This window comes from Osmerus mordax, chromosome 13 (assembly GCF_038355195.1).
Source record: "Osmerus mordax isolate fOsmMor3 chromosome 13, fOsmMor3.pri, whole genome shotgun sequence".
In the NCBI taxonomy this organism is placed as follows: domain Eukaryota; kingdom Metazoa; phylum Chordata; class Actinopteri; order Osmeriformes; family Osmeridae; genus Osmerus; species Osmerus mordax.
This window is the reverse complement of record NC_090062.1, coordinates 14418084-14444828: the sequence shown is the minus strand read 5'-3', so window position 1 is coordinate 14444828 and position 26745 is coordinate 14418084. Positions and strand designations below refer to the sequence as shown.

General features: G+C 45.5%; 1 protein-coding gene across 3 annotated transcripts; it reads right to left on the bottom strand.

The window, feature by feature from the left end:
* Nucleotides 1-2898: 2898 nt before the first annotated feature.
* On the bottom strand, nucleotides 2899-16645 carry loxl1 (lysyl oxidase-like 1). Of its 3 annotated transcripts, XM_067248727.1 has the most exons (8): nucleotides 15529-16202; nucleotides 11548-11656; nucleotides 10187-10324; nucleotides 6307-6463; nucleotides 5834-5929; nucleotides 5337-5452; nucleotides 4555-4583; nucleotides 2899-4431 (listed from the first exon to the last, which is right to left on the bottom strand). In XM_067248727.1, exons 1-7 carry the CDS (start codon nucleotides 16082-16084, stop codon nucleotides 4577-4579), a joined length of 1179 nt encoding a protein of 392 aa, XP_067104828.1. In that variant the 5' UTR covers nucleotides 16085-16202; the 3' UTR covers nucleotides 2899-4431; nucleotides 4555-4576. The 3 variants fall into 3 exon arrangements, with proteins under 3 accessions (XP_067104828.1, XP_067104827.1, XP_067104826.1); XM_067248726.1 differs by having other exon boundaries at nucleotides 2899-4583; XM_067248725.1 differs by lacking the exons at nucleotides 2899-4431; nucleotides 4555-4583 and having other exon boundaries at nucleotides 5333-5452; nucleotides 15529-16645.
* Between the last annotated feature and the right edge of the window lie 10100 nt (nucleotides 16646-26745).

Below are 26745 nucleotides of genomic sequence, written 5' to 3'. Positions count from 1 at the left end.
TTTAATTAGGTTGCAAAGCACAGTTTCAGCCAGAAGATAAATTACCCATTACTGTGCCACAGAATCTTTGTGGCAGTCTCTGCTTAAGGAAGACCTGAGGTTTGGAGCATTGTCTGCCACCATGGTACAACGGTGGTTCCCTTCTCACCTCATATTCCTCTAAATTTGTATCCTCACAATCGCTGAAGTGGGGACATAGATGTATCAGAATGTGGCAGTTTTAATAAGTCAAAGACAGGTGCATGGTTACTTCTTTCATTGATCCAGGAGCAAGCCTGGCAGTTAGTGGCCATGCCATAACATCCGAGATCTTTATAACTATACCAGGACACCAGAAGAGAGGAGGCCACCTCACACTCAAAAGGGAACTGAATCTGAATGGAGGGAATGAGCAAATGACATTCATTGTTACACCCAGTGTAGATTGACAAGCCAATTAATTAAGTTGTATGATGTAAGATGTAAGTGTACTGACACCTGGACACATCATTTTCCTCAATGACTGACTTGAGGGTGGCATTTAACAGGAATTTGAGGACAACACCTCATACATCTGTAATGGTGATGTACACAGATCACAGGGCTGAGTGACACCTGGTGACATGTTCATAATGAGGGTGTCTATCCATTTAAAGAAGCTTTCGAGGCTCACTGTTTATTTCTCGTGTCGAAAAATAAATAAGTTCCCGTTTGAACCATCCAGCCACACCTGTAGACTGAGAGGCTGGGAAAGGAAAACCATTTGTTTGTTTTTACAGTTATAAATTACAGCCGACAACCATGATTCACACTTTTCCTTTTCAACGTTAAAACCCTGAAAAGTCTCCTCACATTGTAAAGATGACGTCAAACATAATACACTGATCTGTAATACTCTGCACACACGCTGTCTCTCTCACACACACCCTTATTCTCACTCACACTATCCACACTCCCTTTTTCTCCCTCTGTCACACACTCTATGATTTGCAGTGTTATACAATTGCAGCTGTGCTTGTTGTCCAGGCAAAAGGAAAGTGCTCTGCCTGGACAAACATCCCTTGGAGGAAGTCCAGAGAGTTCCCAGGGCGAAGCAGGGACAAACATGAGAACTCCTGTTCCCCCCTCCCAACAACCTGCCACCCATGGCAGGAAACGTTTATCATTTGTTCATGGGACATACAAAATATTTATATATATATATTTACATTGAAAAAATCATATTGTGTGGTTTTACTTTGGAGATAAAGTGATGTTATTCACCAGAACAGCAATAAAGGGAACAGGTCATTATTATCGTTTGTGTGTCTCTAAAATTTGGAGCACACAGCTCTAAAGGCTTTGTGTTTTGAGATGTCTTCCTGGTACATTCATAGTGATGAGAAGAGAAGGCCAGACTGTCACAGAAACAAACAGTTAGTTCCTCACAGCTAGAATCTGGGCTGCGCCACTCTCCTGGTGAGACAAGCCTGTCAAATATCCTCAAACACTTTCAATCCACTTCCTCTCCTAGTGTTTGGCTGTGTTTGTGTGTGTTTATGTGTGTGTGTGTTTGTGTGTTTGTGTGTGTGTGTGTGTGTGTGTGTGTGTGTAGGTGGCTTGTCTCTGTTCTCCTTTCATTCCCCTCCATCTGATTCTTCAAAGACACCAAATCAACTCCTCTTTGTTTGCAGAACTTTTTAATAACCTTGTCTATTGAAGGTGATTCTTTCTTTTCTAAACTCTTCAAAAGGGCGGATATTACTTGTGATATATTCTTCCCCCCTCCACCCTCTTCACAACCCCTTCCAGACCCCATGGCTCTCTCTTTCCTGCTACCTTTTCATCAAATTCACCCTTGTATTACTAGTGGACATATTTAGGAGCTTCTAGGAAATGTTCTGAAGTCAGTGGATTGGATGGGTGATCTGAAATGACAAAAATTGTAAGTGTTGTGCTTTGGGTTTCTTGAACCAGCTTACCCCACTTATATTGGAGACACATTATTTGAAGGCTACCTACATGAGCACATACTCATCCATTGCATAACACTGCATAAAGCATCCCTTTATTACATTGGGAATATTGAAATGCATTTGATTATTGTTTAAACACTTGCATATCAAATGTATTCCGCAGTGGTCATGTATATGCTCTGAATTGCTTAAATAGAGAGCCCTAAATACAGTGTTACCAATAAATCCATTGACTTCACTGGTAGGCTGTAATGACATGTAAGGTACTTTATTTTGCCCATCCCTGCCTGTTAACTTGACTCTGGGTGTAATGCTATTCAAATGTAATACAGACCCAATCAAGCAAAACTTATACAAGGTTTTCTGGTATTCTGTATCAAGATAACAAGAAATAAGAGACTGATGACCAGAAATTGTTCCAGCAAATTAAATTGTGAATTCATTTTCAAGGCCCTGGTTGCCGTGCATGTTGTATGAATTATCATGACGAACGCTCAATGTAAACGAGACAGACTTGTCCTTTGCTTGTCAGTGTGAACCTGTGTACATGTGTGCAGTGTTTTTGGTGTGATTTTTTTAAAAGGTCTGCTTTGCATTCCTGTCTGGATCTTGTATGAGGAATGTACATAGCCACCCATACACCCTTATTTAACGCCCTGATGCATTAAACATACCATAACTGACATTTCCATAGCAGGAAATATAAATAATGTATATTTACCACACTTCAATTCTTACGGTGTTTCTAAATCAACAGAAATGAATGTATAGATGCTGTATGTTGTGAATGCAGTAGTCAACTAATGCAACGCATTATTTTTTAACACTATGACAGAAACTGTTTGTGTGTATGTCTTTATTGGATATGACACTTGACTAGTGTTCAACAAAAGAACATAATACTTTGCATTCCAATATCTCAATGACATTGCCTATGATTATCAGATCAAAAACACATTTCCAATTATTTTATAGAATTCCATTATTATACTTTTTACTTATCTTGATAACCATACAATCTCAAGAGCAACCTGAATACTAAATTGTTGATCAGTGAATTGATAGAATATGTACAAGTAAAAAAGTTCATGTGTAAATAGTATACAAACTGATTATAATAGTTTTGACCTGTTCTGCATGTTCTAAACCATTTCCTCCTTGATATATTCAACAATCCTAACTGAGTTGTCAGTGTGTGTTGCAATGAGTCTGTAGGAAGCAGTGTTGAGCCATCCCAGGGATGTCAGAAGGAAACCATACACTCAACTGGAACAAAAGCTCACTTATAGAGGTAGGTAACGATGACTTCAAGGTGCTCTCTAACAAACCACACCTACAGCATGGCATTACAATGACAACAGTTGTAATGCCAGTTTCAACTGTTTATAACAGTAGTTTCTTTACGAGAGTATATTTTTGCCATAGCACGTACACACATACACGCACACACAATTGAATAAATCAAAGAATGATTTGGATTCGCATTAAAACTACATAAACGTTCCTGGAATTTCACAATTGCAGCAACAATTTAAACAGTACAGAAGACCCTTTTATGGTCATATAGGTGAAACACAAAGAGTTAAACAGTTGCTAAGCTAAGTTCATGCATCAGTGGGTTAATTGTCATGTACATTATTACGAAGCGAAAGATGACCTATTTGGCATCTGACCAGTGTTGGTAGTTGACAAAGAAACACAAATCCAATGTAAACACGTGGTTTACACTGTGTGAGTCTAGCTCTGTGGAAAGCACCTCTTTGAGTATAGCACTTCTGCCAGCTAAGCTTTCTGTTTGCTTGTTAGACAAATACGAAAACAGGGGCAAGGACAAAACCTGACTTTGAGGGGATTTAGAGGGGGTGAAGCAGGTTAGCTCTGGCACTGGGGTGTCTAGGTCACCATTCGATGGAGGTGACACAGAGAAACAAGACACGGATCTATGCACTTCCACATGTCAATATGACTAGGTGTGTACAGTAGACAGTGTGCCTTGAGAATCGCACTTCCTTGGTCTGGCAGGTAAACAATGGGATATTGAACTTCATTGTGTCTTCACTGTTCCTCTCCCAGACAGCATGGATGAATACATGTGAAGGCTTTTCCAACATTTTATTCGTTGGGTTGCAGTTGACCCCTTGACTCGTCTGGGACAACTCATTTCAGCACCGGAAAACATTTCACACCTTATTTACAGCCAAATGGAGCCTGTCCACATGCGGAGAAATGTGGTCTGTGCACAGATACAGCCATCCACTGTTTCAACTCCAAAATTCATTTTTTTTTTACCCCCACCTCTGCTATGTACACAATCCTCGTTATGATTGGCCAGGTGGGAAGACGAGGGGTGGAGTTGGATGGCAAATTGGGTGGTTATGGTTAATGGAGAAGGAAAATGTCCAGAAAGTCTCAAGGTTGCTGGAGTGTTGGTCCTGCTCAGGGATTTCAGTGTGTGCTTGTATAAATATCCCATGCTCTCTTCAGTGCCATTGGAGCCCTTGTTCACAGTAGGCCCGGGTAACCAGAACAACACAAACCACAACAACAACCTCATTGACAAAGGGAGAAAAAAGGAATCCATTCACACTGTAAGTGTAACAGCATTCCTCTGGAGACCTACCCTGGCTGAGCAGCAGGTCAAATCAAGACCTGTAAGAACAGATCAGACAGCACACAGTTAGGCCACATCTTCAACCACAGGGGCTCTCTTGCACAGTTCCTCAACTTCCTCCACAATCTCACCTGGGCTTCGCCACGGAATAATAACTTTCCGAAAAGTACAAGAAACTCTTAAAGTAAAACTTTGCACTTCACAATCATTTTTTTGGACAACCTTGTAGACATAAGTCTTAATTTTGTGTTCAGTACCCTTCAGGTGAGGTTGGTTTGATTCTTTAACATCAGTGTCGTGTTAAATACAATAGCTCAGGGAGTCAGGTGGCTGAGCGGTTAGGGAGTCGGGCTAGTAATCTGAAGGTTGCCAGTTTGATTCCCGGCCATGTCAAATGACGTTGTGTCCTTGGGAAAGGCACTTCACCCTACTTGCCTCGGGGGGAATGTCCCTGTACTTACTGTAAGTTGCTCTGGATAATAGTGTCTGCTTAATGTAAATCTCAGCCTATCCTTTGTCTATAGAGTTCATTCACAGTCATCATTCACAGTGAAAGAGCCCACTTCCTAATAGACCCATTGTAAGTCACCAATAGTCTTTCTGTCGCTTTTGAGAGGAACTATTAACATTTGTTCTCCGATTTATCATGACTTTTGTGAAAGTGAATGAACGTGATTCATCACATTATTAGACATTTCGACTGAAGGCCATTAGGTCTGCTAGGTAATTTAGCACAATGATAGCTTTCCTGAGAAGTGATAATAGACTAAAAAACCCAGAAATGTACTTACTGAGCTATCTTGCAGTTGGTTGTTGTGACAAATCGTCCTGTGTAGTGGATGTTACATCTGACCACATTGTTGGTGAAGTCGGATTCCAGGACAAGGTACTTGGGATTAACCTGAAGCTGTGAAACAAAAGCGAACAAAAGGAAGCCAAAATCTTTCATTTATAGCTTGGTTAACCTTAGAATTAGTTGGTTAACCATGGCTTAGACTACTGTTTCTCGGGTTTGAGAATGAAAATGAACTTGAGAAACTGCACAAGCAGGTGTCAGGTACAGTATTTGAATTATGCATCAAAGTCAATGGAAGATTTATGTCCGACTTCAATATACAACTGTTCTTCCTGAGGATTCAGCTATTAGCATGCTACTGTACACCAGCAGAGCAATGGAGGTCAGTACACTGGTGTTAGTCTCAACATTATGCTACTGTAGGATTAGGACTTTTTTCATGTTTGGAAATATATGATATATACTTGAAAGTAAACTTTTCCAAGCTCTTACCTTTAATATGTAGTTCCCTGGCTGAATGTCTGTGATATCGATCCACTGGCAGTCAATATCAGCATTGTATGTATCGTAGCAGCCTGGACTCAGACCCTGAGGGAACACAAGAGATGAGCGCTCATGTAGTGTGTGAACACACACACACACATACACGTACACACACACACACACACAGTCACACACATGCACATAAACATCAACACTACATCATGCCTGCCTCTGACTCACACCGCACTAACAGGCAGCCTTGGATATGTGGACGACCACATAAACAACAGGGACCTTGTGGTTCGAAACACCACCACTAGAAAGTGAAACACGTGTAGGCCTGCCCTGCGGACATGTCCCCCATGTCTGAAGCTTTCCCGGTCTAAACCTCCACGCCTCAGAGATCAGTGACTACGGAGCCCCTCGTGGCTCTAACCTGGGGTCATCACTGAGGGGGCTCTGTTTGGACACTGCTGAGGTACCTGAGTGTGAGATGTGCAGGCATAACGCTTCAGGTGACCAAAGTCACAGGTCGTGTCCTCCAAGCAGAAACTGGCCTTGTGTCCCTCGGCCACCTTGCGCCCCGTGCTGACCTCCAGCAGGTCGTAGTGGCTAAACTCATCCATGCTGTGGTAGTGTCTGTGGATACAGAGCAGGGGGAAAGAGGTTATTATAGACAGTGAGCTTCTCACTAACAGGGGAAAGCGCAGCACATTGCATTCGCTAATTTGCCCCTGGGGGGGATGGGTATAGTTCAGTGGAAGAGCAGGGGAATACAGATCGAGTTTGCAGGTTCAAATCCCCCATATGTGTCTTTGTATGCTTTCGGATGAAAGTGTCTACTAAATGATTTTATTATATAGCCTATTCTTTTGCAGTCATGTTGTCTCTGAAAAATATGTGCTTGTTTGCCTGCTCAATTTGTTGTCCCCATCTGTCAACACTCCCACCCTCACCCATAAATTATTAAGCTTGGCTGAGCACATTATAAGGTACCAAAAGGAGAGTAGATTCTAATTGATACCGTAGCAACAACAATGCAGAACATTAGCAGGCTAAGGATGAACGAGGACCTCTTAATAACATCGTATCATTCTGCTAAATCATTAATGTGTGATCAGTGAAAGAGGGGTGGGTGAAGGACCCTTTGTGTGTGATTGCACAACAGAAATTGTGAGTGTGTGTGTGTGTGAGTGTGTGTGTGAGATAGAGAATGTGTGTGTTTACACAGCTTTAACAGCTTTAAAAAGCCTGGATACCCATGGGCACCAATAATCTCCTCTGAATTTGAAGTAAGTTTCTCTTAGTGCGTGTCAGTGGCCAGGTCTATGTGAGATAATTTACTGTAATAACTGGCATCTCAGCCTGGACTTATACCAAGTGTCAGAAGGGCGTACAGGGGCTGGCTGTTAGCGCTGTACGAGCCTTCTCTGCATATCCTTTAGAATACTAACAAGACAACTCTAATCAGTGATGCTTTTTTCAAGATACGAGTTGAATAGGAGATGCATTGAGATCATTTGTGCATAGAAACATGCCCTGCTCTAGTTCCTGCCAATTCAAATAAATGACATCCTGGCATATTTTAAGCATATTGTGTTTAGATCCCAAGATACACTAACGGCTTCTTAGTTTAGCCAAGTGAAATTTCCCAGTTCATACGTCATCTGAACTGTGAACACAGCAGCATTGTGGGTGATAAACTGAAGTGCATTGTCAACCTATTAGTCTCACACACAGTTTAATGCACCTTAATCCTAATTACGGAAATGAATCATTTTCAATGAAAGTCACCCTCACAATCCATTCCCCTAAGTAGTTTTGCAATGTTTGGTTTTGGTGAATATACCGCACCACAGGTGAGGTAAGTGCTGGACCACGCTTAGTCAGACATACTCAGACTGTATAAATAATGCTCGGGCTCGTTACCTCATGGTTCACGTCTCAACACACAAACTTTTACTGGACTTGTCATAAAAGATTGAAGGGAGAGTTGGAGGGAATGGCAGAGAGTTCTTTCCACTCACGGAGCAAGTGACAATGCAAGGACTCATTGTTTCCATGGTAGATGAAGCCAGAAAAGAGTTCCTCTCAGGTGAGGAATGGGTGTGTTTCCTTAGGCTAAAAGCAATGAATGCGATTCTTCTCTGGGAATCGGATCTGACTACAGAGGGAATGTATAAACACACAAATCAAAAGGGCGCACTGAAGGACGACATTCTCACATAGAACAAATGCTCCCCTGCATGTAAAGTACTGTGTTTGAATGTGTATGGGCGTGTGTTTGTCTGTGTGTACTGTACGTGTTCACATGCACGTGTGTGTGTGTGTGTAAGAGAGAGAGAGAGAGAGAGAGAGAGAGAGAGAGAGAGAGAGAGAGAGAGAGAGAGAGAGAGAGAGAGAGAGAGAGAGAGAGAGAGAAAGAAAGAGAGAGAATAATTGATTGAGCAGAGTGTTGTCATACTGTCTAGGATTTTGAAACAGGACCATTATTTCTGTTCCCACAGCTACAGTTTATTTAGATGGAAGCCTTGAGATGATTATCTTTCTGTGTGAGGAGGGAGAATGGGAGACACTGGGCTCTGAGAGCTTGTCTGAGGGGCCCTTGGCTCAGCCTGGAATTCGGGACCCCCCCCCCCCCCCGCCCCCATGTCAGCGCCAGGGAATGTAGAGTTGGAGAGAAGGACACACAAAGAGGCTGAAATGGGAATGGCCTGTGATCTTCATTTACAAAGCATTCCAATCCGTCTCCATTACCCATTACTCATTTTCCAACTTGTCGCAATAAACTTCCAGGGATTCTGATGTCACAACCATGAGAGTTCTGAAGATCTGAGATTTGCACTCCCGACAGTTCAGTCTGGATGCAGAGACCTGACACCTGGGCAAACAGTAGCCATGCCTTTCGTACGGTGGCCCTGAAGTGCACAAACACAACGGCGAATAGGAAAACACAACGGCGAATAGGAAAACACATTGGCAAATAGGAAAACACAACGGCAAATAGGAAAACAGGAAAACACAACGGCAAATAGGAAAACAGGAAAACACAACGGCAAATAGGAAAACACAACAACATTCACTTCTGACGGAAAGGATAGGGCCTATCTAGCAGAAGACGGACCCTCCTGATTGGACAAACAGACTGTCTTTTAACAGGAAGGAAATGCCTATTTTGAAAACATGAATCCCTTGAAGATACTTTCGCTATTTTTAAGAATGATTTTGATGCAAGGCATACATACGACATGATAGTTGATATGTTTTCAACCAGGGTCCGTCTTCTGCTAGATAGGCCCTACTTTTTCCGTCAGAAGTTAATGTTGTTGTGTTTTCCTATTCGCCGTTGTGTTTTCCTATTCGCCGTTGTGTTTTCCTATTCGCCGTTGTGTTTTCCTATTTGACGTTGTGTTTTGCACTTCAGGGCCACCGTACCTTCGATCTGAGAGGCCACAGGCCACAGTTGTATGAAATCCTTGCAATGACATAATCTGCATATCAGACCATGTAAAAAATTATCAAGACGCTTAACTAGATCGAGGTCTCCATGCAGACTTTAAGATTTAAACAGAGGTTGTTTGTCTGCAAAATTACAAATGGTGGTCTTTTCTCCCGAAACTGAATGGGAACTGGTGCTGAATTCATCTTGAGTTTAGCAAAGGGATTTAGTGAGAAAACTCTCACTTCACAGTTTGTTCTATTGAGACTCTAAATGTAGGACAGTGAAGTTTATTGTTAGAATCTGGGCCAGAGTTTTTCCTTTCTCCAAAGACCCCTCTTTGTAACTCTGTTCTGTTCCACTAACCCATATCCAGGCCATCATCCCAGCCATAGCTAACTGAGGGCAGGGGACAGACAGGAACACGGATTAGTCATTCTGCTCACACTGTCCCGTTGTATAGCAGCATTGCCTAAACAACCCCCCGCCCCCCCAACACACACACACACACACACACACCCCACCTCCGCCTTGGGAACCAGCGTATAAATGTACACTGATGTCATCCTTCCATTTTGCCAATCTGCTAATGGCCAGTGAACATTCCACAGAGCTGAGGACAGAGCACGCACGCCCTGAGACTTGCTCAGACCAGCGAGAGAGACACGCTTAGAGCGGGGGGGTGATAAAGAGGACACACTCCCAAAGGAAGGGCAGGATCGAGGGAACACTAACGAAAACATCATGTCATTATGAGATCACCAGAGAGAGCAGGCATGCTTTGCATTAGGTGACATAAGCTAACCAAAGGCTGAGAATTTAACAATACGTGCAAATGGAACTTACCGCCGTTTCATAGAATGTGACCCCCCAACTGAGTGGGCTTAGTTAGAATGGATGAGGGCCAAGCAGGGTGTACTCACTGATGACAGCTGTGCCATTCCCAGGTATGTTTGGGTCTGTTGGGCATGAAGTCAGCCGTGCCCTGGTTCTTCACCCTCTGTGGGAAGCGCAGCAGGACTCTGACGTCGTAGTCTGTGGTCTCTGAGGTATAAGCAGAGCTGTGGACACACACACACACACACACAACACATATGCGCACACAGATGTACCCACAGATGTGCGCACACACAAACACACCCATTGCACATAGACATGCACAAACACGCCAATGTCCACACACACACACACACACACACACAGACACACACACACACACACACAGAGAAGGGAAAGGAGTACAGATGGTATTAAAACATGCCTCATGTCTGCTATCTCCCCAACACCTCAGGCTGACAATTTGCTTTACACAAATGTGCTTTGCAGTGTGAAACATTTGGGCCTTGTAAATCTTGAAGAAAGAAATAAACTAAATAAATAATTCATGCTCACATTACATATATTATTCACTCACACTCCTGCACAAACAAATTTCAGAAATATTTGAAAGAAGGATAAAAAGGTAATGGAGAAGCAGAAAGATTGAAATAATTTTGGAGAATGAAGAAAAGAACTTGCACTCCAAAGCATCACTAAAACCCCTTTGCCATTCATCTTGTGCCTGTCGTTGACATTGGAGTGTACTGCAAATTACGAGAGGCCATCTGTCCCTGATAGCTGTGAACACCGACAGGATATGAGAGGCCTGTGAGAAATGACTGTGCCTTTGATAGGAGGAGGGCAAACAGGCCAGCCAGTGGGGGAAAAAAGCACAGCACCATCATTTTACTGTTGTGTCTACAGCCTGTCTCATCTCTGTAGCTGTCAGACCCTTGGGATGGAGACGGAGACGGAGGGGGGGGGGGGGGGGGGTCGAGGGTTAGAGAGGGGGGGGGGTACTCTACAGCTACACACACGGCCACCTGCAGAAGCGAGCAAAGCCATCACGCATAGATGAGTCCCAATAACAGCCTCCTCCTTCAAGGTGACCGCGCATCAGGGTAATTTATGTCTCTCTGCGACTCTGGTACTAAACTTTAAGTATTGCAGCAGAGAAAGGGTGTATTCCAGGTGGCTGAAGCAGATTTGTGAGAGGTTATCAGACGAGGTGCAGGCTAATCTCCTACTGGTCTGGGGAATCTCTAAGTCCCTTTCGAAGTAAACGAGAAAGTCTTCCGCATGACTGAGTGCGCCTGTACTTTCAAAAGCTTCAGTGATTATCGTCCAGATTTTGACGAGGAGCAGGAATGGTGCATCCAGTCTTGTGTTTTATACAATATCATCCCCGGGCCGATACGGACACCATATTAAACAGCACTTCTGTTCAGTTCCCCAGTGGTCTTACCTTGCCAAGCATTTCTCTTCAGCAGCACAGCGGAGGGAGTACATATGAGCTCTCTGGATGTATGTGGAGGCCTGGACGTAGTTGGGATCTGGAACCAGGTCAGGCAAGCCTGAAACAATACACTTTGACTGTTACTCCACAAGCTCAATACTCGGTATCTTTCACAGAACCCAGATGCCGATGTCAATTTGAACTGGCTATGCCTCCCTTGGACCAGAACACAAGTTTGTTTTTTTATAGAAGCAGTGAGATCATTCCTCAAAAGAAATAGTGCAGTCCTTGGCCTATTTGCCGTTTATGTTTCATGGGCATGTGTTTATGGGGAGCTGTGATAAAGACAAGGTGCTTTGGGTTACGGTGAACCAGCTATGGTCAAAGTGGAGGACTGCTCTAGTCTAATAGTAATGGGGATTATTTGTCTTGGGGTCAGGGCTTGCTAATTACAGTACCTTCCAGGTTATAATATCAGCCCACCTGTGGCCGCTAATCTCAGAAGGGAGATTTACACTCCATGGGCATCTCAACGGCATTATGGCATGTAGCAGAGATTTTGATTACTTCAGGCAAAATGTGGAGAACATAGTCATGCACAAACAAGCGTTACACCGATACAGATTCTGGCTGCTCCAAAACATGATTTGTACAGGGAGGCAATCATACGAAACCTGATGTGATCTTTTATGACACTAATCTGAACATGTGTACATCATTTCATGTTAACCTTTTGCCTACATAATACAGTCTGACTTTTGAATCTGCAGGGGGCGATGCTTAAAATAGACCACAATTGAATTAGTTGCTATACATATTGTTCACTAAAACATACAAATGACAAACTATACTCTTGTGGTTTTTCAAAGAGGTAGCCAGACAGAGACACAGAGAGAGAGACAGAGAGAGATAGAGACAGAGAGAGAGAGAGACACAGAGAGACAGAGACAGAGAGACACAGAGAGAGACACAGAGAGAGAGAGAGAGAGAGAGAGAGAGAGAGAGAGAGAGAGAGAGAGAGAGAGAGAGAGAGAGAGAGAGAGAGAGAGAACACATGCCAAGGTAAAACAACAATGATCTCACACCCCTGCTGATTCTAAACTGGGCCAGAGACCAGCACTGTCAGAAAAACAGAAGAATAAATAAAAAAGCAGGCCTGAGATGTCAGAGCTAATGTCTGTCCCATTTTCAGTAAAGGGCATATCAAAAATTATTACAAGGATAGCTTCTCAACTGTCCCCCACTTTCACCTTCACCGCAAAGGCCAAAATATGCTCTTTAATGTAAACCAGTTGGAGATTAACCAAGTCAAGCCAAACACTGTACTTTGGACCTATTCTTCGGTTCTTATGAATCACTCTTGATTTTATGTAAAGCACCTTGAGCTACAATTCTTGTATGAAATGTGCTTTATAAATAAAGTCTTACTTACTTACACTCGTATTTGTGGGTGTACATGGACTAAACTGCGAAACGGCTAGTTATGTAGTCTGCTATCTTATCATTCATTTAGTACATATAACTGTACATTTTGGAGGCATTTGATACCATTTATTTGTGAGGGAGCCAGCGGAAGTATCCCATCTTTGCAGCCTGTTTAGCGCTCAGGTGAGCTTTTCCATGTTTAGCTAACAGGTTCAAGCGAGGGCTTTCGCTGTGCACACATCCTCATTTTCATCTCTCTCAGAGGCAGACGTGTGGGGCACAGGAAGCGTCCAGGGGCAGCCCGTGTAAACAGTGTAAGGGCCATGCGAAGAGCCGAGCTTTTCCACCGGTGGTCTAGCTCGACCCCCTCTTTTCTCCTCTCCGTGTGAAAGCTTTGTTCCCTGCCCTGCACCCACCCCCACCCCACCGACCGCCTCATCTTCAGAAACTGAAAAATCAGGTCTTTCATGAGGAGAAAGAGTGTCCTGACCAAAGCTGAGCAGCCTCAACGGTGTTTGACAAAGCCTTAAATACACTACTCTGTAGTGGGTCACTAAGAAAAAAGGCTGCTCTTTCATACTATCTTACGTGAAATAAATGTCCAAGGCATGCATTCACATCCATTTGAACTGGCCAACACATTTGTTGTTCAAATCCGTCTTTCATTTCTTCTGGGCCATGAATGTATGTGAGCCATGGAGAGCTGAGTGAACTCTGTAGCAGGAGTGCATGAAATACAGCACAAATGTTGAGGTGAGCCTAAAATGGAAGAAACAAGGGCTTCGTTCCAAAGAACCACCCTATTGCAACAGAACACTGAATGAGAGGAATCTCTGGCTAGCGCAGTGCTCCTTTTCTTCGTACCATTAATGATTCAGGACAGCACCATACATGTAGCTCATTCCAAGTCGTCCCTCCTCCTCATCGCACACGTGCAGATACTGTCCTACACTTCCGTTTCAATCCCTCGGTTCGCCTCACGCCTAAAAGGACGTCTACCGCGATGTTCCTGGGATTCAATGGCGTCTTCTTGGCTGAATTTCTATCAGACTGAGTAAACGGCGCGTCGAGAATGTGATGGAGCACACGGCTGATGAAAGGATGCACAGCCAGGCAGATGAGCGGAAAGATGTGTGAAGTGTAAATCTGCCATGCTTGGTACAAGAGAAACCGTGACAAGATGGCATCACCCCCCCCCCCCCCCTCCCCAACCCCGTGGCCATGAACTCCTCAGTAGCAGCAGAGTATTCAACGTGTCGCTGATTGGATTGCGTCACTCTGTGCAGTACTCCAAATGTTAAATCCCCCCCCCTCCCCCCAGATCCCACATTTACAGTATTAACTGGTTCTAGTTCGGTCCTTTCCTGTGTGCGCTGCAGCCCTGGGACTGGCTCTCATAACAGAGCTGATGCATTGCTCATGGAAGGAGTTGAGGAGTGTGTTTTGAATTATCAAATGGGCCTGGGATTTTGTCAGGGCCAGTGCACTTTTAAAGAGCTCATTGATGTCGCCCCCCCCCCCCCCCCCCCCCCCCACCTAGCTCTTTCACTAAATATTTTGGGGGATTTCCCGAAGCTATGGATCCCATGTGTTGCAAGGACTTTCCACCCCCCTGCTCCATTCCTCTGAGAGTGGTCCTCTGGGGGTCTCCAGTTTTTGGCCACCTACGCCACCAGCCGCCACACCCCTGCCCGGCAACCACAGCCCTCGGCCCCCAGGCCCCTCTCACCTGCTCCCACCATTCCCCATGCAAAATCCCCCACACTGGGTTCCACATTACCAGGCTCTGCACCCGGGCCTACCCAAGAACAACTCAGGCAGCCTACTGCTCCTCCCTCAGCCCAGTGAATTCTCTGTGCTTGTTCATTGGTCGAACTTTGGCAGCACCTGTTTAGAATAACATGGCCAGTGGGAAAAATATGAACTTTTGACAGTTTGCTTTTGTTTGCAAATTGGAATTTAAGAGACTGAGTCATGGAGTAGCTGTACTATTCTGACCATTTGAAAGGATTTCCATGTATCACAGGGTCTGAGAGAGTTTTAAAAAAAAACTGTCAAAAACAGCATTCCATCAAGCAACAGAATCAGGGGGTGAAATTTAGGTCCCAATGAGTTCAATACTCCTCAGCTCCAAAATATCCACAACTGCCAGGAAACACACAGGAATGGAAATGTTTTGGATATTTCTTTTGGTGCGTCTTTTCCTTCAACGGAAGTCAAACTCAGATAAACCCCTGCAAGTGCATCACACATGCATCCCTGTTAGGATTTTCTTCTCTTTTGGTTTCTTTAAGTGTAACTGTCAGTAAGATATACGCAAGCCACATGTTTAGCGGAAAGGAATCTCTCTCGGTTCCAAAAGCCCACAGAGTGAAAAACTACACAGGCAAAAAACCTTCACTGTATCTTTCATAACACATCACCATTAAGTGTTTTTAAAACCTTTGGTGGAACCTAAACTATCCCAAACACAAAACACTTTAGTCGAACTCGTAAACCTCACTCGACAACCTTTAGCTTTTCAGTGTTGGAAGTAACATTTGTGATAAACGGACTTTACTTTACCTCTCTGCCCTGATCGGTACACACTCCCAACGTTGATGCTGGGGTTTTCCACGGCCGTGTTGGGAGACAGTGGGTTTCTGCCTGAAGGTGCTGGCTGGAGGAAGGGAGGCTGGGGTCTCCCATATGGAGGAAACTGCTCATACTGGGGGCTTCTCACTGGGGGCTGCCCTCCCATTCCGGTCCTCTCCACGGCTGGAGCGACGGGCACCGCCTGGGGCTCTGCATTGGCATCTGGGGCGCCGGCCGCGCCAGCGATGGATTCTCCGTTGTAAAGTGATTGTGTGTATCTGCGGTCCAGGCCGTCTGAGAAGGGAGGTTGTGCTGCCCGGGCTGGCACAGCCGGCACCACTGGCACAGCAGGGTTGGGCAAGAAGCCATACGGTTGGTAGAAGCGGTAAGCATCGTCAGTGTAATCAGAGGAGCGTGGCGCCACAGGGATCATCCCACCTCCATACCCTACCCCGGTGTACCCTCCACCGTAAACCCCACCACCGTAGCCCACTCCAGGGGCGTTCTGGAAGGGCGGCTCGTAGTTCCGGACTGGCCCCTCCACCATGCTGGGGTCATAGGGCAGCGCTGGGTAGGACGGCTGCTGTTGGAAGGGGAATTGGGGGTAAGAGGGAACATTGTACGAGGATGAAGAGAAGGTAGACGAGGAGGATCCAGAGGAGGGCCTGTGACGGGAGCCGGAGGATGGCTGGTAACGAGTGCCGGTGCTCCCTACGCCCACGGTCCCCTGTCTCCAGTTATCGGGCACCTGCCCAAAGCCAAAGGGGTGGATTGTCTGCCCTCGGACGGTCTCCGAGCTTCCTCTGGAGGGGGCCTGGCGCCGGACGTTGCCCCCCTGGGGTCTGCGAGGGGAGCGGGGGCCGGGCCGGGCGTCCGCCACCACGATCCTGTGACCTCGGCCCTGCTCTTGGGCTCTGGCGGGGACGTACTCGGCCCCGCTGTTGAGCAGGCTGAACACCCGGCCGTTGTCCTCCCATTGGATCCTCTGCCTCCAGGGATTGGCAGCACTGTCCTGTGCTCGAGGCTGGCTCTGGGCCTGGGTCGCAACCTGAGCCCAGCCTGACCCCAGCAATAAACCCAGGGAACACACTACGACAAGAGGCAGCATCCTCACGCTAAAATCCCCCACACAAACTCCACCCTACAGCCAAAGGAACCAGCAGCTCAAACTCTTAACACCCGTGATAAAGTAAAGGAAGCAGGAGTCCTGTTCTGTGGTGGGGCAGAGGCTGGGAGAGCAGAGACAGGAGCGAGGTAAAAAAAGAAGCCGGTGGTTCTGTCCATTCGCAGGTTGTCAATGTTAGGCAGACGTGAGGCTGGGTCTGTGCTCCAGGAGTCTGATGTCTGTCATATCCGGGAGGCAGGGGGGTGATTGGGGTCAGAATGGACTTCAGAGGCGCCGCCGTAGGTGCCTGGAGAGTCTGTGAGTAAACGGAGAGAAAGCCTGGTTGTCCTTGCTGTCTGACTGGCCTGTCAGGACTGGACTGCTCATTGCTTCCAGCCTTCTGGAGAGAAGTGGCTCTGCTAAGCTCGGCTGCGGGCTTCTATTTGCTTTTCTGATTGCTTACAATGGGCTGTGAAAAAAAAAAAAAAAACTCTGCTCAAACTTTTTTTTTTTTTTTTTTTTTTAAGGAGAGGTCCCACATGGCCCTAGTGCTAGAGTGGTTTCCTGATGTGTTCGTGCAGCCAGTGCTCGCTAAGGCTTCCAGAGTCAACACCCCCATCTGCAAAGGTTTTATAATGCAACTCACTTCCTATTTCTTTCAAACTCTTGTGTATCGTCCTGGACGTACAGAGGTGCAGGAGGGTATGGCCTTGCCTCACCCAGACAGGGATCTGGCTAAAATGCTTGTTGTGTTTCTGCTTTCAAACACCTTTAACTGGGCCATAATTGTGTGCAGATGGGAAACATCTCATAATAAAAGTAACTGCAAAAAGCAATCGGTACCAGGGGTGTACCTACAGGGAATTACCAGATTAATAGAGATGTCACAGCATGCAACAAGTCATATTAAAATAAAAAGGGATAAGGAAATGAAGGAAAAAGAGCACTTTTCATGTGCTTATTACATAATCCACTGAGATCAAGTGTAATAAAAAAAAAAACACAATCGATTGTATGTCAAATAAGTCCTTCCTCTTTTGCTACTTCCCAATGGAGAATAAAATTAATGAACCACATGAAACTGTTTCCTCTCAACACTGCAAAAGCAAAAAAAAAAAAAAACTGACAATGTGTTCCTGTGTTCGGATCTGCAACATGCCCTGCCTCAGAAGGGTCTTACACAATCCGTCTCAATTAGGCTACAGACAGCGCCCTTTCAGGCCCTCTCTCTCTCCCTCTCCCAGCCGGCTGTGGCAACACAGAGAACAAGCAGCAGCCATACACAACGGAGCATCTGACACTATTTTCTCTGAGTGAAATCAAAGGCAAGGCTGCTCTGTAAGACCTAGATTTGCCCATGTATTCTGGAAGAAAAGTCATTGGTAAACATGTTCCAAACACAGGGGGGTGGAAGGCAATCTGGTTACTGCTCATCTTCATGTAGGGGGGGCTGCGTGGAGAGAATATCAGATTTCCTCTGTTATCAAAGTCAGCGCTTTGCAAGGTGTTTGCCTTGGCTAGGGTGTCAGAGGGCAGTGGCCAGAATGTGCCACAGACCAAAGAAAGGATAACATTCCTCCCCAGGATCATAGATGTGCATGGAACAGCTAGGATCAGCCAATTCTGCTCTGCTGCTTTGAAACAGGACCCAGCAAAACAATCCCATGTGAGCATCCGGCTTTTATAATGCATTTCTCCCCGGACCGAGCCAACATTCCTGGGAAGAGCAGCTCTCTGGTGATGACTGGAGGATGAGGGAATGTTGGAGGAAGAGCCCAGGGGAGGGAGCCAGTCATGGGGCTGAAGAGTGCTTCAGTATGGATGCGGTTCAGGAGAGACTGTACAGCAAAGCAGGGCAGGCTTGGCTCTTTCTGGGACACAATTACTCCCAGGTGCAACTTGGCTCCAATCCTAAACCGTCTTCGAGGTCAGAGACCGAAACAACGAGCACTCACTTACTGTGGATGAGGGCAGATGTATAGTTTAAGTACTGTGTGTTCAACGACCTCACAAACAAACCACGCGATTTGAAAAGTTTGTATCGCTTCAGCACGGCAGTCATAGGAAAACGAGTGAGGACACCACTGTCCTAAATTGGTTTATTGCTTTGTTGTTGTTTCACAGTTTCCTACAATGTTTATATTTATTTTCCCAACCAGAGCCACTCTCTTGTCTTCCCGGTGACAGATGATCTCTAATAGCTTGGCGTGAGTAGATCGTTTGTTTTTTTTTGCAGCCATCACAGATTGTTAAAATGTCAACAACCTTTCAGTCATCCAGGCAAAGTATTACAGGTTGGCAGCAATTACCCTCAATTTAGTCCTTGTTAGTTAACAGTGGGGGGAACTGCTGCAGTCAAGACAAGTGCTCATTTGTAGGGAGGCTGAGTGGCAGCAAGTTCAGTTTTATGTACCCTTTTTAACGGCGAGCTTTGTTCTTGGCTGTTCCGAGCAAGACACAGCTGGCATAGTTGTCTAATTTGCATCGATGTGGCTATTACAATCCGCATCAAGTTGTGATTCATTCGTTGCCACACAACACTCGTCAAAGGAGTCTACGTGTCTTTGATTGCGAAGGGAACTGCGGTTTTCGGTTTGAAGTTACTTGAGGTCTGGCAGTAAAGGGAGGGGGGAAGTCCCCTGTCCTTCATGTGAGTCTCTCTGCAGAGATGCCTGAGATGAGGGTCTCACCTCCATCAAACCGGCAAGAAAATGAGAAATTCCTTGTGGAAGAGCAATGCCAGATTCCTGTTGTTTCCAACAGTTCCACATCTCAGTTCTCCAACTGCTTTTGTTTTTAAAGAGTTTCTCCCTTGAGGGTTTCTGACTTGTTTTCATCCCTTCCTAATACGTGAAATTTCCTGTCATTAGACTTCTTATGCTTAAATTAAGGATGGCGGTTTCGTTTCTTTTTCATTACAGAATTATCCCAGGGGATCGTCTTTTGCAGACTAAAGACGGTTGTTTTCAATCATGAGCCCTTAAGACAAACCCAGAGTTCCCTAAAATCCTATTTTTGAAACATTCCGTAGAGATTTGGTGTAAATGGCGCAGAGAGGTTGCTTGCGTTTGTGTGACGGCACGGCGGGTGTCTCATGTCTTGGGAAAACACCATGTACTTTGTGAAGAGCAGTGAAAGAAAGCATTGATCAGGAGGACTGGAAGGCACAGGCGGTAAGCCCACAGGGTGCGCCCCCCCCCCCCCCCTCACACACACACAGTGAACAACCTTCAGCTCTGCATATTCACAGCAAGGTACCTGCACTTACTCTAGCTCTGCAATCACTTACTCAGCTTAGGTTTGGGGCAAGACAGAAACAGCACTATCCAGCTCGTCGATTTTTGGTGATAACATCAAAATGAGCATTATTATGAACACATTTGGGTATGTTATTGCATGTAAATAATTGTTCATTCCACCCGGGCCAGCTTTGAACACCTTGTAAACAGTCAGCGAGAGGAACAATGATACTTTACTGACGTCCGTTGAGAATGCACCAAGCAACAGCATTCGGCTTTCCTTTCTCTATCGCCCTTCCTGTCTCCGACAGGAATTTGAACTCTCAACATTCCTGTCTCTCTGGAGTGAAAACCACAGACACACTGCTCATAGGCTGACTGTAACTCACGTAACAACAGCCAGTGGTTATTATTTCATGACTTCTCTGATGCCTGCTCCAGAGGAACATAACACAACACCTTCTGTTTGATGCGGACTCCTCAAAAACGGTGTTATCCTAACGCAAAGTTACTTCCGCTCCCAGGCCATACTGAGTCACTTTACCACAGAGGTATTTTGACAACTGAGACTGCATACCGTCGCACATTTGATCACACTAAGAAGAAAGGCGAGCCTTTGAAGTACCCGCACCTGCGTTACATTTCATTTTCTTCCCCGGGGGGGATGTGAGAGACACCTGCTTCATGTGCTCGCCGCGTAATGAGAAGCGAGGACAAAAATTCCTGCAATCATAAAATGATTTACCTACGTTTCCTTATTAAGCCATGAGGAATCAACCGGGTAATGTCATTTTATACACAGACCTGTTTTCTTCTGAGAACGTGTTGAGTCTCCAGTTTACGCATTGATTTGAGGCCTCTTCCCAAGAATGGAAGAGTGTTCATGGGGGCAAATCTTTTTGCAGTAAACAAAATAAAGCTGATTCAATTCCATTGCAGTTTTCCACAGACACAAAATGATTGTTTTGTTATCATCCATATGGTTCCTAGTCATGATTGGTGATAAGTGAACATTGATTCTGTCCACCTGCTGCGGAGACTTTGTTGAAACAGTCCCTTAGTCTCCGTACCCATACTACCGTACTATTTAGTATGCCAGAAAAACATTTTGTATATATTGTGTGTCAAATGCATTACGCCAAAAACACCAGGATGCCCAGTTGCATCTGGCTGTATTTTTCTGTATGCAAGCCAGCGTGCTTTTCTGTCTGTTCTTACCCACAATCCTCTGAGGCATCAGAAGATACATCACATCAACTGAACTACATAACAAAGCAACAACTGCTAAGTTCTCCAGTTCTCCTCTGACAGAATAAGTGTCTCTGGTTGGTTCAGCTTCTTGTCTTTTTTTATCCCCTTGGTATTTTTTTTTGCATCAAACACTTTTCAACAATGTTGATCTGTGAAACTGTGATGGATATATGAGCAAGAGGGTCAAAGTTCAAGGCTCAATGTTGCAATGTTACCACAAAGTAGTATGTATACCGCAACAGTGCGTACTTTGTAAGGGCAGCTGTGGTACGTCCTAAACGTAAAAAGAAACAGCATGCGCAGAGCGTGGCAAGCTATTCACTTTACACATGCTAAGGTCAACAATCTGTGTTTTCCTAACTGCATGACTCACTCCTATAAATTGGACATACATGCACCTCCCCTCCCCCTCCTGGTGCCTCCTAGACATTTCAGGTCTAGCATCTTCAGCTTTCGTCACTGGGGAACCTCTATTGACGCACTCCACGTCACCAGGCCACTGAGGTCTGTGGGGGGGGAGAGGGCTTATTCGTTGGTCAATGAACAGTAAACTGCAGAATGGGAGATCTTTTTGTTTCCTTAGTAACCCAAGGGGCTATGAAAACAAACAGTTTAGTAGTGATGTTGGTTGGTTTGACGTTCTTGATGTTGATGCAGGTGACCCAGGGGGATAGGGGGTGGGCTTGGGGTGTGTGTGTTAGTGTGTGGTGTGGATTGTTTATGATGAACATGTTGCCGTGATGCCTCCGGGGAGCAATGTGGTAAAATATTCATTACATTACATTTAGTCATTTTTCAGGCACACACTTGGACACGCACCCCTCCAAAAAATCTGTGAAAGATCTTGTTTGCTCGGATGGTCTTCACATGGACTCTCAGCAGTCCTGAGCCTCATCTCCCATCTGCCTTGCAAATGCTTCAGTGGAACATTTCTTTGACAGGAAAGACCCGTGCTTCTCTCACGCCATAAAAGCGACCTGAGGGGAACCGTCATCTGATCAGTGTTCCTGGCCCTGTCAGTCACATCTCCTGACCTGTAGCCCCTCTGCCAAGCACCAATGTTTGGAGGCGAGACATAATGTGAGCCTGGCTTCCATCTTCGGGTGGCCTTTTGTACATGTAGCGCACGCTCAAGGGAAGGACATTGAGGCAACACACATTCCAAATTAAAGATTATAATGCAAACAGGCCCGTGGGACTCGCTAATGACTAAGGTGAGCCCCTGACTCCAGCTCCAAGACTGGATGGAATACCAATCGAGGATTTGAGGGACAGAGAGATGGAGGAGAGTGACTGGCATAGTAAGTATCTGTCCCTGTCTAAGGGCTAGTGTGCACACCATGGTGACGACCCCACGCAAAGAGGCGAGAGGAAGCCAACACCAGATAAGTGGGAAAAGAAAATGTAAAGGAAGGATTCTATCGTCATGTAGTTCCCCCAAGCAAGTTGAGCCTGTAAATTTGATGAAGCGGCCTGTTCAATTAGCTTCAGACATCCGCAGCTGTTCCCCGGAGAGCCATCTCTACAGATGTTCACTGTGCTGTTGTCTTCAAACCCCAGAGATTTCATTTCCTCTCCTTTCGTCTCCTCTCCACTCTTCTCCCCCCCCCCCCCCTCTCTTCTCCTCCTCTGCTCTTCAAACAACACAACGTCGTGCTAGTACTGTGAGGCTGACTACAGGGGAATGAAGAGCATCCAGACAACAGTCTGAATCTGTAAACATCTCACACCTCTGCCCGATATTGCCCAAGGAGAAACACACTCACACACAAGTAACAAGCCCAGTGCTTGGACAGAAAGAGTGATTGATCTGATACGCCATTGAGTCCCACCTCATTATGTGTCTCTCATTGATAAGAGAAGTGCTATAAAACGATGTTCTTTCTTTCTGCTCTCAGGGCTTGGTGGTTCCTGAGTGTGGTATATGGACCCACCTGCTCCATGTGATATTTCATTTAGACCCAAAGGTTTCAGTTATGATCACACATACAGGCCATGAAATTCCTGGTAAAGGGCACAAATACGGCTTGCTCTTTTCCGAAGGTTATGAAAGTTATCTTATGAAACTGAGTTGCACAAGCTGGGGAATTGGTTACCATACCCACCTTTGGACATTTTCAAGGATTTTATTCATTCCGGTCAGGTGTTGAATTTGGTGTGTCTTCCTGAAATTCCCGCTTTAAACCCAGTACCTGTTAATGTCAAAGGTCAGACAAGAAGCTCCCCTCATTCTCACCACCCAATCCCAAGAGTCCTGATCGGGAGGGAGCGGAGGGGGAAGCCTGTGGCTCAACACAACGCATGCAGTCTAGTTTACTGATCGATCGCTAACTGACCTGCCACTTTATTTTCCGCTTCCTCTGGAGAGTAATGCTCAACACGTTCTATCAACAAATACTAAATTATTAGCAAGTAACCTCAACCCTAACCCAAACCCTTACCAGTTGTTAAATATCAGCAGAGCTGTTTTTTGATATTCAACATCGACAGACTCCTCTCAAAATGAAGGGTAATCAAATTATTTATGTTCTACCACCACTGTATGCCACACCAACCCCATTCAGAGAACACAGACAAGTCCCTGTGCTGAGACATACATAACAATATAACTTGCAGATGGGAAGTTCTAAAATATTTAAAATCCTGAATATAATTTCACATTCATGCTCGTTCATCCTCAAATATGAACGTGATATCTTGTGGGAGCAGTCTAAAAGGCATGGCAGTGAATCTCTTTGGAATGTATGCAGTTGTAAACGACCCATGCCAAAGTACCTCACTTTAGAGGGCAACAGAGGACTGCAAACCCAAACTCGGGGGCCGAGCCAAATAAACGTTTGGAATATTTGCTCTGGGACGCCTGATTTAATGCTCTGGCATTTGGGATTATGGTGGGCAGGTTAAAACACTTCCCAGGCATTTCCTGACGGCACACCGCACGCAGATACACCCTGGCTGGCAGGCAAACCTCCCCACATGACCCCGACAACACCTGCGGCAGAGCGGAAAGACACCAGGGGGGGGCCCTGTTCTCTGTCTTTGTCTTGTCAGTCCTAAAACAGTTCAGACAGAGATTCGGGAGTCAGGTGGCTGAGCGGTTAGGGAATCGGGCTAGTAATCTGAAGGTTGCCAGTTTGATTCCCGGCCGTGCCAACTGACGTTGTGTCCTTGGGTAAGGCACTTCACCCTACTTGCCTTGGGGAGAATGTCCCTGTACTTACTGTAAGTCGCTCTGGATAAGAGCGTCTGCTAAATGACTAAATGGAAATGTAAATGTAGATGCACACACAGACCACCAGGCAGACCCCCCGGCCCCCCGCCCCCCCGGCCCCCCAGGCCCCCGGCCCCCTCTCTGATAACATTACAGTTCCTGAGGAAATGTCCCTCGGCTGTAGCTCTTATTGCACATCGCACAAACGGATCACAAGTGCTTACAACCGTCCCCTATGTATTCATAAAAGACAGTACACATACAAGGCAACCGCATGGCGCTTACTCTTAACTCCACGGGATTACAAAGAATAAACGCTCGGATGTCGAAATGTTGGAAAAGAGACCACTCCAGCAAGGTAGAGTTTTCACCAAGAAAACCAGCGTGCTGAGGAGATGTGCGTATGGAGAGGGAACTGTGGGAAAACAGTTGAGATTCAGAACCATCAGAAGACCAAGAGTACTGTCTGTGCCCACACACAACACACAACACACAACACATCCATGGGAGAGGAGTGAATGGGAATGATGTTGCACTCTTAAGGTACGAGTAAACAAGCCCTCTGTAGCAGTGAGTCAGCAGGACCAGTCTGCTGCACATCACTCCTATCCCATCGGTGTGATGACTGGAATCTATGGCCATCAGTAGAAAGGGTCTCTTAACGACCGCTGTGTGATTAGCACAAATGGACCTTGATCTAGGATCATTAATGGTACAAAAGAGCTTTCTAATGACATTAACCTTCTCTCTTAAAGTCAAGCATCAGTTGACGAAAATATCTACATATTACTGCCACCTAGTGGATAGATTGGGAGTCTGTTGGCTGAGCGGTGAGGGAATCGGGCTAGTAATCCGAAGGTTGCCAGTTCGATTCCCGGTCATGCCAACTGACGTTGTGTCCTTGGGCAAGGCACTTCACCCTACTTGCCTCGGGGGAATGTCCCTGTACTTACTGTAAGTCGCTCTGGATAAGAGCGTCTGCTAAATGACTAAATGTAAATGTAGATTGTAACTGACGATGCAGTGATTGTGATTCATGTTTCTCAGACATATTCCAATCAAGCATTAACCTGACCACAGCTGCTCTTGTTTATTCTTTAATATCATTCATATTAACATTGCAGCTAAGCCCATCGAAGCTCATGTCTTTTCCTATATCACAAAGAAATCCCATTACAAGGAGCAACCCTCACAATCTCTTAAACCACACCATGGAAAACAGGGAAATTGGTCGGGAGCCTGAGTTTGCATAATGTAAAATGCGACGTTGTTGCAGCCGTATAGATAGAGGATAGGTGTTTGATTGATTCGTGACAGAAGGAAATAAGACTAAAGACTAGGGTCCTTGTCGCTGTCTTCCTCTGCATGTTGATGCGTTCTGGGGTAATATTTCACATCCTGCCGTGGTGACACACAAGTCTCAGACCTCTCCTTTACACATCTGTAACTCGCAACATGACTATGTCTGTGTGAGCTATCCTCTGCAGGGCAGAATGTAGCATATCTCCTGTGACTACATGTGACACTTCTTTGAGAGGTCAAGCAATGCTTTGACAGGGACAGTGAGTAATGGTAGCACTGATTCAATGTTGGGATTTTACACTTCGTTCAGATGCTTGGACGTCCACTTTCCACTTTCATTTTTCTGGGTTTGGGAGGCAAAGGAAAATTTATTTTCATAAAGAATAAAAATAACCATGGCCTCTACCTATGATCTGCTAAACCCAGGAAAGTCAAAAGTGGATTGAGAAGAAACATAACTGAGGTAAAGAAACACAGAGGTACAAGAGTGCTTCTAGGAAGGGCAGCAGGTGTTTGTAAAAAAGAAAAAAGGTTTGTGAGAATTTACGATTCCGCTTGCATCTTCAATGTGCCCTTCGAGGAAACAAAATAAATATATAAATGAATCAACAAAAAGAAGAAGGTATTATTCTTCCCATGGTGCACTTCACTTCTCAGGTCTTTATCAAGCTGCACCCTCCCACCCCTATTTTCCAATACCATTCAGTCTTCTGCCTCTCAGCGCGGGCGGCTGGATTCTCCCCCTCCCAGGAGATAAGAGGAGTGCCCTTTCTTCACCGGAAGAATGCAAGAATATGAATGCAGCGTTCGTCCTCGCCGTTCAAAAAAAAAAACAGGACCCTGGTGTCTGGTCCCGCCGCAGAAATGTCATCTCAACCCAGCAATAAATCACATGGGCCTGTGATGTGTTTACTTATTACAGTGAGGTGCTTCGCTGTCACCCTCGTACTTATTTACTCTTGTGGACCTTCACACACCCCGCTGCTCCTCCCTCCCTCCCCCCTCTCCCCCACACCCCCTTTTCTCTCTTCATCGCTCTCTTCCTCCTTCTAACTCTCTTGATTTCTCCTCTCCCCATTGTGTGGAAGCACAAACAGTAC

Coding starts and splice junctions, on each gene's coding strand:
- loxl1 (XM_067248725.1), bottom strand. CDS start 16,645: ATGCTGCCTCTTGTCGTAGTGTGTTCCCTGGGTTTATTGCTGGGGTCA. Junction 10,325..11,547: donor GAAGAGAAATGCTTGGCAAG/GTAAGACCACTG, acceptor GTGTGTCCACAG/CTCTGCTTATACCTCAGAGA. Junction 5,453..5,833: donor CAGGGAACTACATATTAAAG/GTAAGAGCTTGG, acceptor TTTGTTTCACAG/CTTCAGGTTAATCCCAAGTA.